This window comes from Polyodon spathula, chromosome 12, assembly GCF_017654505.1.
Source record: "Polyodon spathula isolate WHYD16114869_AA chromosome 12, ASM1765450v1, whole genome shotgun sequence".
Lineage (NCBI taxonomy): Eukaryota > Metazoa > Chordata > Actinopteri > Acipenseriformes > Polyodontidae > Polyodon > Polyodon spathula.
In genome coordinates this window covers 20,969,949-20,982,662 of record NC_054545.1, presented here as the reverse complement: position 1 = coordinate 20,982,662, position 12,714 = coordinate 20,969,949, and the positions used below count along the sequence as shown (strand labels likewise).

The window sequence follows — 12,714 nt, the reverse complement described above, 5'->3', positions numbered from 1 at the left end:
CAAAAGGCGGAGATGTTGGTGATTGACAGCATGTATAAGTGGAAGGCTAGGTGAAAAAGCTGAGTTGTACTTCACTTTGTTCATAGGAATATGAAGATAGCGTTAACCGCTTCTCATAAAGACGGCCAGTGGGTGACGTCAGAACCAGGAAGGAATGAAATACGCAGACAGGACAGATGAGGTGAATTGATGTTGACCCCTGCTGGCGCCGGTTTATTGTAAATAAAACAGTTAAACAAACAGAAACAACAGGACACGGCACTCTATGCCAAAAGTAAAAAGACAAACAAAAACGGACTAACACTTTACAAACGGTGAGCAGATCGACAAACAAACACAGTGAGTTAAATAAACAAGTATCGTGCTGGTCCCACCAGCACGCAATAGCAATTGAAATTATAACTCTCCTACTCTCTCTCCCGTTCTCCATTCACTGAACACCCAACCGCGAGTGGGTGAAAACATGCTGCTTTTATGCAGCTGTACCAAGACTCGATTGCTAATCAATCATTCAATTGGATTCTCGGTACAACTGCATGTGAATTAATAAAGTGCAGTTCCCTGTGCTCACATATTACTTTTTACTTGCACGTGAAGTGCTGTGCAATCCTCGTGCCTAAATACAAATATACATTTTAAACACTCGTGTTACACAGACCCGTTTATATCCCATGTACCAATGACTATACACCAACATTTAACACACCACACGCAACAGATAACAGAAAATACACACAGGGGCTGGCACTTTGTCATACCGCTGCATAAGGAATTATGATATCTGCTGTGTAGAATAACAGGAAAGGTATTAATACTGTAATGTACCTGAACCGCAAAACCACCATAGAGACTCACCCCTCATAGGGGACCTGCACTAGGAAGGATAAATCCCTAATGTCTGCATAGTGTAGAAAACCATACTACATAAAGACCAGGCTATTAGAACAGCAGTCAGATTTAACGTTTTGAACACAGATCACATAACACCAAAAAAGTATTTATTCAAAATGTAATTCTTTTAACAATTCATGTATTGAGAACAGTTAAAAAACACAAATCAGCAGAATAGTCCGGTGTGTCCAATTCCTGTTGAGTAGAAGGAGCGACACAGTTATTAATCAAGCTTAACACCAAGGAAAGATCACCGTTTCTTCCATTTTGTCCTGCCACAATAAGTAGTAAACATGTATGTAGAAAACAATAGATTTTGAAAACTGTCAGGTTATACAGTTGTTGACAGCCACGCTGATAAGAGGTATTCAGGCATTCTTCTTCTTGATGATCAAAGGTCCAACATTGTCACCAGTCTCGTCATTGTGTTTGCTGTGAGCTCCATCACAATATGGAAACTGGAATACAAAGCCAAGAGAATGCATGAGAAACAGAAGTCTACTGGGACCATGCACAGCAGTACTAACACAGCTAGGACTCCTGAATCACAGAGACATTCTCTTATGCACAGCAGTACTAACACAGATAGGACTCCTGAATCACAGAGACATTCTCTTATGCACAGCAGTACTAACACAGATAGGACTCCTGAATCACACACAGACATTCTCTTATGCACAGCAGTACTAACACAGCCAGGACTCCTGAATCACACGCAGATATTCTCTTATGCACAGCAGTACTAACACAGATAGGACTCCTGAATCACACGCAGACATTCTCTTATGCACAGCAGTACTAACACAGCTAGGACTCCTGAATCACACACAGACATTCTCTTATGCACAGCAGTACTAACACAACTAGGACTCCTGAATCACACACAGACATTCTCTTATGCACAGCAGTACTAACACAGCCAGGACTCCTGAATCACACGCAGACATTCTCTTCCCAATTTGGGTTTCCACACTTTATATAAGGCTACTGATTTTCCATAAACACGTAGAGAACAAGAAAGTTATAAAAAAAATATATATTATAAAATTATAAAAATTATAAAAATATATAATGCAAAGTCTGAAGAATCCGCCTATCTTTATCCACAAACCGGACAATATCCAACCAATGTGAGCGATACAAATATCTGCTATACTTGCAGGCCATTAAGAAAACATTTTAAATCAGTAACATGATTGCAAACATTAGTATTGCTGCAGGTTTGAGCCGTGGCCACCCAAATCATTCAGTTAGATCCACAGCAATCCAGTTATTGTCCAACACTAGCTTACAAAAGCAGGGGAATAATGTCTGTTACTCATCAGGGACGTCACGGTATACCGGTTTTACGGTTTTACTGCCACGGTTTTGAAACCGCAATCATTTTTCTATACCATGATTACCAAATTCACACAGTTTAACACTAGAAGCCCCGAGGCAGTAATATTGGTGGTTTTTGGTTTTAAAATGTTATTTTCTCCCATTGTGTAACACACATGGGGCTGCATGTTCATGTACCTTTCTGTGCGTATGTATTAAATATTCTCACAAAGCATAAAACGCAGGAGTGCATAAATAAAGGAGATATATTACATTATACCCCGGGAGCAGTCACATTGATGGCCACACAGAAAACAATTGTATTTTGATTATGCAGCGGCATTCTACTTTATTATTATTATTTACCAGTCTGCAGTGTGTTTAGTAATCGGATTAGTCTCTACTCTCTGCCTGAGTGAATGACTGGCAGTCTATTGTTTTCAATCAGCCTTTTGAAGGCTGGCGTCTGCTTGCCAGCTGCGCTGCTTTGGTCAGTCGATTAACATCGGGACTAGTGAAAATAAATACCGTGGAGTTTTACTATGCAACAAAATATGGAGTTGATGTTTTGGATCAGATGGCATGGAAGTATTCTGTGAACGCTGGCTCCCGACATGGTCTGTTCAGGTGTTTTACAATGTATTGCACCTAGCAGCCATCAACTCCTGGGTACTTTACAAAGAATACACAGAGAATATGTTTTACAGTTAGCACAGGAACTTCGTAATAAGCATTTTGAACAGAGGGAGACTGCCATGCGTGTACCCACAGCTGAAGCTGGCAACTCTGTTGACAGACGCAGGAGACGCCAATGCCAGGTTGGCAAGTGCAATAAAAATAAAACTTTGGACAGCTGTGCCCTGTGCAGAACGGCGGCGTGGAAAAGCGCATTATCTGCGTTGACTATGAACAGCTTTAGACTCAAGGCAAAGGAATACCCTTTTGTTGAAAAAAAGAAAAATAAATTATATTTTAACTTCTTGTGCTGTGCGCTTCTGTTTTTTTGTAAGTTTATTTATCTATATTGTTCAGTTGCTTTTGCTGATAATAAACCAATTGCTGTTGAAAAGTAAAAAATGTATTGCTATTGTTTCAGTTTTATAAATATGTACCGTATGTTGTAAACTGATGTCTGTTCAGATGTTTATTTATTAACATTTTGTTGTTTTGATTTGTAAAATAAATGTTCACATACATATATATATATATATATATATATATATATATATATATATATATATATATATATATACACACACACACACACACACACACACACTCACACACACTCACACATACACACACACACACACACACACACACACAGTACCGTGAAAAAGTATTTGCCCCGTCTGATTTTCTACACTTTTGCATATTTTTTACACTGAATGTTATCAGATCTTCAACCAAAATCTAATATTAGATAAAAGGGACTTGAGTGAACACATAAAACAAAATTTTGATACTTATTTCATTTATTTATTAAAGTTATGTAACACTGTGAGATAGCAGGGAGGGGGTTAAAATCCTCCCTGCTTTAAAAACATGTGAGAATGCACTTTTGGGAGACTGGACTAAGGGTTTTTATTGTTTAATTGTTTAATCATTTAATTGTTTAATTGTTTTATAATTTAGTTATCCCCTGCACCTGGTGGTAATTGCAAATTAGAACCAGGTGCAGGGTAAAAGTCTGCATCACCCCTAACAGACTGAGAGCCACCAGGGAGATAGAAGGCCAGAACAGCTGGGTTCAGGTAGGCAGAAGCAGGGAAAAAAAAAGAAACTTCGTCAAATACAACCACCAGAAATCAAAACAACCAACAGATTTGAGTCACTTCAGAATTTTCATGAGCAGAACCAACAACAAGAGAATGAAAGGAACAACATCCAGGACCCTATTGACAGTGGTGACCAGACAGCAAAAAGAAGGGAGGTCATGATTGTTGGGGACTCCATATTGAGAAACACAGCAAGTTCAGTTCACAGTTTGGACCCCTTTACTACGACAGTGTGCTGCCTTCCGGGAGCCTCGGTCAAGCACATCACTGAGAACGTGGACAGGCTCCTAGAACGAACAGGAGACGACCTGGTAGTAGTCGTCCACATCGGTACAAACAACATTGGAAGAGACAGACCAAAATCCCGGCAAAACAAATTCAGAGAGCTAGGAAGGAAATTAAAAGAGAAAACCAAAACTGTGGTATTTCCTGGTATACTACCGGCACCTTGCAAAGGACCATAAGGACAGTTGGAAATAATTAATCAAAATGCATGGCTGAAGACGTGGTGCACACGGGAAGGCTTCACCTATCTTGATCATTGGCCCACATTCTACAACGAGGACTATCTGTATAGATGGGACGGACTGCACTTAAATAACAAGGGAACCAGTCTACTTGGAGAAAAAATCCTTGAGCAGGTTCGGAAGCATTTAAACTAGAAAAGAAGGGGGGAGAAATCAACAAAAAAACAGAAGGGAGACCGCATCAAAACAAGAACAACAACTCAGGTAAGACAACCATTAAATGTATTTATCTAAATGCTAGAAGTATCAGAAACAAAATTCTAGAACTTGAAGCTACTGCACTAACAAGTAACTATGATGTGATAGGTGTTACAGAAACTTGGTTGTCTGAGAGTGATGGGGACGAATATAATATTTGTGGGTATACACTGTATAGGAAGACAGGCAGTACAGAGGAGGAGGAGGGGTAGCGCTATACAAAAAGAAACAGTCTTGAAGCCCAGGTGTTAAACCTGGACAAAGAAAATAAAGCCAGAATCAATATGGGTCAGAATAACGGACAAAAATTCAAAGGGCACAATAATGGGACCATGCTATAGACCGCCAGATTCAGATGGTGAGCAAAATAATCTGATATACAATGACACTAGAAATGCGTGTAGCAAAGGAGAAGCCATACTAATGGGGGATTTCAACTTCCCCCCATATAAAATGGGAAAACCCGGTGGGTAGCACAAAGGAAGAAATTGAAATGGTGGAAATGACAAATGACTGCTTCCTAACACAATTTGTCAAGGCACCGACTAGAGGGGAGGCATGCCTTGATTTAGTCTTTTCAAATAACAAAGACAGAATAACTAAAACAGAGGTCAGAGAACCACTGGCAAACTCAGACCACAACATGGTCTCATTTGAAGTGTTTTTTAAAACCCCAAAAGTAATGACTAAAGCAAAGGTTTACAATTTTAGAAAAGCAAACTATGAAGGTATGAAACAGAGACTAACAGAAGTAGATTGGAGTAAAATAGAGAAAACACCCACAGAAGAAGGATGGTTGTTCTTCAAAAATGTAGTACTAGAGGTGCAAAACAATTACATCCCTAAAGTAGACAAATCTAAATGTAAAACTAAATTGCCAAAATGGTTTAATAGATCAATTTAAAAGAATATTCAGCAAAAAAAGGCACTTTGGAGCGTTAAAAAGGGATCAAAAACAAAGCCCACAGAAAGAGTACACTGAACTGCAAATGCAAGTCAAAAAGGAAGTTAGAAAGGCCAAGAGAAAAATAGAAATGAACATTGCTAAGGGAGCAAGAGAACATTCAGCAAGAGAACATTCAAAGAAGAGATTAAATGTTTAAGAGATACAAATGGCAAAATCGTTTATGAAGAAAAAGAAATGGCAAATATATTAAATGATTACTTTTCACAAGTTTTTACAAAGGAAGATACTGACAACATGCCCCACGTGATATCCAGTTCCTATCCAGTTTTAAATAACTTTAGCATAACCGAGGCAGAATTGTTAAAGGGACTAGGAGCTCTTAAAATAAACAAATCCCCTGGGCCGGATGAGATCCTCCCAGTAGTACTCAAAGAAATGAAAGAAGTAATTTCCAAACCGCTAACCAAGATCATGCAGCAGTCTCTTGACACAGGGGTGGTACCGACAGACTGGAAAATTGCAAACGTAATACCGATCCACAAAAAGGGAAACAAAACTGAACCAGGTAACTACAGACCAGTAAGCCTGACTTCTATTATATGCAAACTTATAGAAACTATAAAGATCCAAAATGGAAAATTACCTATATGGTCAACATGGTTTTAGGAAAGGGAGATCGTGTCTAACTAACTTGCTTGATTTTTTTGAGGATGCAACATCCATAATGGATAATTGCAAAGCATATGACATGGTTTATTTAGATTTCCAGAAAGCTTTTGACAAAGTCCCGCACAAAAGATTAATTCTCAAACTGAACGCAGTTGGGATTCAAGGAAACACATGCACATGGATTAGGGAGTGGTTAACATGTAGAAAACAGAAAGTACTGATCAGAGGAAAAACCTCAGAATGGAGTGTGGTAACCAGTGGTGTACCACAGGGATCAGTATTAGGTCCTCTGCTATTCCTAATCTACATTAATGATTTAGATTCTGGTATAGTAAGCAAACTTGTTAAATTTGCAGACGACACAAAAATAGGAGGAGTGGCAAACACTGTTGCAGCAACAAAGGTCATTCAAAATGATCTAGACAAGATTCAGAACTGGGCAGACACATGGCAAATGACATTTAATAGAGAAAAGTGTAAGGTGCTGCATGCAGGAAATAAAAATTTACATTATAAATATCATATGGGATATACTGAAATTGGAAAAGGAATCTATGAAAGACCTAGTAGTTTTTGTTGACTCAGAAATGTCTTCATCTAGACAAAGTGGGGAAGCTATAAAAAAGGCCAATGAGATGCTCGGATACATTGTGAAAAGTGTTGAATTTAAATCAAGGGAAGTAATGCTAAAACTGTACAATGCACTAGTAAGACCTCATCTTGAATATTGTGTTCAGTTCTGGTCACCTCGCTATAAAAAAGATATTGCTGCTCTAGAAAGAGTGCAAAGAAGAGCGACCAGAATTATTCCGGGTTTAAAAGGCCTGTCATATGCAGACAGGCTAAAAGAATTGAATCTGTTCAGTCTTGAACAAAGAAGACTACGTGGTGACCTAATTCAAGCATTCAAAATTCTAAAAGGTATTGACAATGTCGACCCAAGGGACTTTTTTGACCTGAAAAAAAGAAACAAGGACCAGGGGTCACAAATGGAGATTAGACAAAGGGGCATTCAGAACAGAAAATAGGAGGCACTTTTTTACACAGAGAATTGTGAGGGTCTGGAATCAACTCCCCAGTAATGTTGTTGAAGCTGACACCCTGGGATCCTTCAAGAAGCTGCTTGATGAGATTCTGGGATCAATAAGCTACTAACAACCAAACGAGCAAGATGGGCTGAATGGCCTCCTCTCGTTTGTAAACTTTCTTATGTTCTTATGATATAGTTGCTGCTCCTTCTAAAAATGCCCGGAGTGGGGGCTACCTGTCTGCTGGGGCCACTGGAGGTTTTCCCCTTATCAGCTTCTAGGGTTTTTTCCTCTCCACTGAGCAGCAGGTATACACATAGCACTATGTAACACAATTTTTTTGTTCCTGGGTAGTAAGTGTTATTTCCTAATTGCTTATGCCTCAAAAATACAGAAAATGGCTCTTATTCCCCACAAACTTTGCTTTTGTGACCAGGACAGTGATATTTTGAAATATACCTATTTCCAATGAGAAAACGGTCTTTTCGTTCACATAAAGTCAGAAAAAAACAACATATGAATCCAAATTAACATGTATTTATACTAAAGTAATACAAAAATGGCTAAAAAAGATTTAGAAGCGAGTAGTTTTTCGAGATTTACGATTATACTGTAAATCACTTTCACGAATCAGCCCCCAAATGTAGTCTCCCATTATGTTCTCGTTATACTGTCCTTGGTAGCGGCGTTCAAAGTCCAGTATATCCTGGTGGAAGCGCTCGCCTTGCTCCTCCGAGTACGCTCCCATGTTCTCCTTGAATTTATCAAGATGAGCATCAAGGATATGGACTTTGAGGGACATCCTACAGCCCATTGTGCCGTAGTTCTTCACCAGAGTCTCAACCAGCTCCACATAGTTTTCGGCCTTGTGATTGCCCAGGAAGCCCCGAACTACTGCGACAAAGCTGTTCCAAGCCGCTTTCTCCTTACTAGTGAGCTTCTTGGGGAATTCATTGCACTCCAGGATCTTCTTTATCTGTGGTCCGACGAAGACACCGGCTTTGACCTTTGCCTCAGACAGCTTAGGAAAGAAGTCTTGAAGGTACTTGAAGGCTGCTGACTCCTTATCTAGAGCTCTGACAAATTGTTTCATAAGGCCCAATTTGAGGTGCAGTGGTGGCATCAGCGCCTTCTGGGGGTCCACCAGTGGCTCCCACTTGATGTTGTTCCTCCCCACAGAGAAATCGGTCCGCTGTGGCCAGTCCCGCCTGTGGTAGTGCTTGGTGTCCCTGCTGTCCCAAAGGCAAAGATAGCAGGGAAACTTGGTAAAACCGCCTTGGAGACCCATCAGGAATGCCACCATTTCAGCCTCTTGATGCCATCTCAGAAAAAATGCAGATATGTATCCACTCAGGCAGCTGGAACTAAACTGAACTGGTGGGCTTAAGGCCCCTGTATTTATACTACTATTTATATTACTGGAAAGTTCTAGAAGTTTACTCGGCACTGAATCTATCTGGAATGTTCTGGAAAATAGGTAAATTTCAAAATATCACTGTCCTGGTCACAAAAGCAAAGTTTGTGGGGAAAAATTGCCATTTTCTATACTTTTGAGGAATAAGCAATTAGGAAATAACACTTACTACCCAGGAACAAAAAAAAAAAAAAAAAATTGTTACACACTGTGGTAGTCATAGCCCACTAAATTACTAACGTCTATCCCCACTAAATTACTAACCATCCTCCTGTTTGTCCCGTCTGTCCTTCTACTCTTTTGTTTGTTATGCGCTGGCATGTGCTGTCTTTTGTTTGTCTCACGGTGTGGGAGATTTGGTGAGGAGCTGGGGGTCCCTCCTTTCGGGGGGCAAGTGATCTCAGTTCCCCGACCTCAGGGCAGGCTTCAGCCTCCCTTGACCTTCAGGGGGGTTCTCACTATGTGAGTCAGAGCGGACCCCCGGCCACACTCTTCTTTTGTAGCTCCTGCGCTTATCTTGCCTCACTCAAGGCTCTGTTCTATACTCTGTCTCAGTTCGGGACGTGGCTACTCATGCTCGTGTCCCATACTAACCTCTATGCCTTGTTCTTATCTCGGGTCCCAGGCAGTGTGAAGTCTCGGCCAATTGGGGTTCTAACAAGCACCCCTTTACAGAAGTCTCAGACACTGGGTACCTCTCCCTTTCTATCTCCTTTTGTGTCCCGGTCTTCCGGGACCGTTTTCCTCTGAGGGACGGCTCCCCGAGTCATAACCCTCATGTGTTTTCGGTTGCTAGGTCCTTCGGCCCTGGGTCGTGTCTGCATCGCCGCCCTTAGTCAGTGACCACTTTTTGTATCCTGTCTTCAGTTGCTGGGTCCTTCACTCCTGGGCTCGTGTCGGCGTCACCGCCCTCAGTCAGTGACTACCTTCTATCCTAGCTTCCATGTCCAGCTTTGCTGGTCTGCTACTAGAGTGGGCCTCGCCTGTTCTTCTATCCTAGGTCCGGTCCTTTCTAGCCGGCACTCTGTCCTACTTACCGCTCCCTTCTGCTTCTTCTGCCCTGTCCCTACCCCCTAGCTCACGCCCCGTGAAATTATATATTTTTTTTACAACAGGGAACTATTTGTAATATTTGAAGTTGAAAAAAAACTATGGTAAGTTTGTTTGTTTTACTGATTAATGGCGCTGGTAAGCTTGTAACTTGCTTAGAATTTGAAAGTGCAATAATTTCTATAATATTTCAATGCCTGTTACTATGATTATTATTGTTAATGTTTCTCTACTGGCGATAGAACAGTGGTTTATTATATGCCATGCATTTGTTGAGCAAAGTGTATTTGATATATGACGGTGTATTGCTGTATTTAGATCAGGGTGCTTCTAATGCAGATGCCGTAGCTATACATATGGGACAAAGGTTCGGTAATTTTCCAAGAGAAGGGGTAATGCTAATGTTCAGTTTTTACTGGTAATGGTTAGGGATTAGAGAATAATATTGACAATGACAATAATAACAAGTAAACAATAGAAAGTTTAATGATCGTGCTTGTAAACAAAGACGGTATTCATTCAGGTTAAACATATGTATAACTGAGAAGAAACATGTTTATTGTAAATGGAATGAATATTAAATAGTTTATTTTTGTCGCCGGTTACTCCTCCATTCTGAGTGCAGGCTATCATTGCATAAAATTAAAAAAAAAAAAAAAAGAAACCCACACAATTCGCCACATTTTAGCCTGCTTTTCAGTCACACATGTGAATTCGCAAAGGTGCCTTACACCACAAATGTGAACGGGGTTGCAGACCTAAAAATGCGGCAGCCCCGGGGTGGCCCCTGAGGTCGGCCTGGGCCAGCACAGTAGTGTGAATGCGGTCTAGGTCCCTCTGACTTTAAAATGGCTGTGGTTAAACCTCTGCTTAAGAAACCACACTTAGACCCTGCTGCTTCAAACAACTATAGACCCAATTTAAACCTGCCATGTCTAGCTAAGGTTCTAGAAAAAGTAGTAGCAAACCAGCTCAATTCATTTCTTGAGGGTAACAAAGTGCTTGAAAAGTTTCAGTGTGGTTTCCCCTCTGTGCACAGTACAGAGACTGCGCTCATTAGTGGGGAATGATGTTCTGTTAAGCGCAGACTAACTGTGTATCTATTCTTTTAGATTTAAGTGCTGCAGTGGGCCATATTTAACTCTTTGTGGTCCTATATCAGACCAGGTCCGACAATACAATTTTCCCTTTCCAGTCAGATGTCGGACCTAGGATGACCAGATAGTAAGAGTGAAAAATCGGGACAGTAGGTTCTAGGATTGAAACGTTGTTTAAATGAACTGCTGCAAACGCAAGTGACGCAAACTACATATATTTATTCTGTAGATAGGCTTTTTTATTATTCCTTCTTCCGTGTGCACTGCACTTAGGCAAAAACAAAAACGATGAAATATAATTAAAAAAATTAAAAAAAACAAAGCGGTTAACTTCCTTGTTTACTGTTCAGATGACAACAGTGTTTTAATCAGCCTATCAGTGCGTCTGACATAACATAGAATTCCTGACAGCGCATGCAGAAATTCATTTTTACTTTTGAGCTTCGATTACTCGCGCAAGCTTCAATTCAGTCATAATTAATAATAATAATAATAATAATAATAATAATAATAATAATGCTGTATCCCACCGGTGTGATGCTTCACATCCAACTCGCCACTGTGTGATGCTGAGCTCTTTTTTAACAATTTACAAAATGCCTTTGTAACAGTCATATGATTGAATCCAGTTTTTTTTTTTTCCCCCCACTGCATTTGGTACCTGCTGTCTTTTTAGCTTTTTAGCGACAGGCTCATCAACAGCATCTGTCGCCATGATGAATACCGCATCTTATGATTGCAGGTTAACGTGATTGGACAGCTGCTTAGATGCAATGCAAACAACTCCAACATGCCCAAAACTGTGAAACAATACAGCAGCCACATATACAAAATTTCCTAACGAGAAAATAAAAAATTCACATTTTACGTTTACTCTAAAAATTGGGACAAATGGCATCCCAACAGTACCTTGATTGGGACGCGAGACAAAGCCCCTAATATCGAGACGATCCCAATTTGAGGCAGCTGCAGTAAAGCCTGTGCTTAAGAAACACAATTTGGACCCTAAAGTCCTCGATAACTATAGGCCAATCTCCAACGTACCATTCTCAGATAAGGTTCTAGAGAGAGTTGTTGCAATTCAATTACAAACATTTCTAACTCTTAATTTGGTACATTCGAGAAGTTTGTCTGGTTTTCATAATTCACATAGCACCGAGATGGCCCTTTGTCAGAGTTGTGGATGATCTGCTGATAACCTCTGACTCTGGCTTTCCATCAGTTTTAATTCTTCTAGAGCCAAGTGCTGCCTTTGATACTTTGACCATTCCATCCTACTGAATCATCTTGAAAGCACAGTAGGACTGTCTGGCCTTGTCATATCCTGGTTTAAATCTCATCTTTCTGATGGGCTTCAGTTCATCTCTATTGAGGAGGTAAAATCAGCATTATTGGAAGTTGTCTGTGGTGTTCCACAGGGCTCCATTCTAGGTTCCTTGTTGTTTTCATTATACACCCACCCCTGGTTATCGCCCCTCGCTATACTGCAGATTCGAATATATCGCGGTCCTGGAGTTGGCTCCCCATTTTTACTGTCTAACTGCGAATGCCTTAGCTGCAATATACATAGACACTTAGAATTACTGTTCATTTTATTTCGTACTGCACACCACAAACAACAATATACAAAACAATTAAAAACAAAGCATTACTATCATACTGTTATCATATACACATGTATTGCACAATAACACAAAGCAAATTAAATATCTACTTGCTGAAGTGTTTTTTATTTTAGCCAACGAGGTGTTCATGTGTGGCAGCAATGCACTAGCAAACGTCACAAGGCAGTGATGTCATCTCCCTAGCTACAAGCCTCTATATAGCGGATTTAT

General features: G+C 40.2%; 1 protein-coding gene across 1 annotated transcript in view; it reads right to left on the bottom strand.

Moving 5' to 3' along the window:
* Positions 1-1,010: 1,010 nt before the first annotated feature.
* zgc:110843 (uncharacterized protein LOC541492 homolog) overlaps positions 1,011-12,714 on the bottom strand; it is a 30,596-nt gene continuing 18,892 nt past the window's right edge. The window contains exon 3 of the mRNA XM_041267325.1: positions 1,011-1,349. Within this exon, the coding sequence (XP_041123259.1) occupies positions 1,260-1,349 (90 nt within the window). The 3' untranslated portion in view covers positions 1,011-1,259. The remainder of the gene's footprint in view (positions 1,350-12,714) is intronic.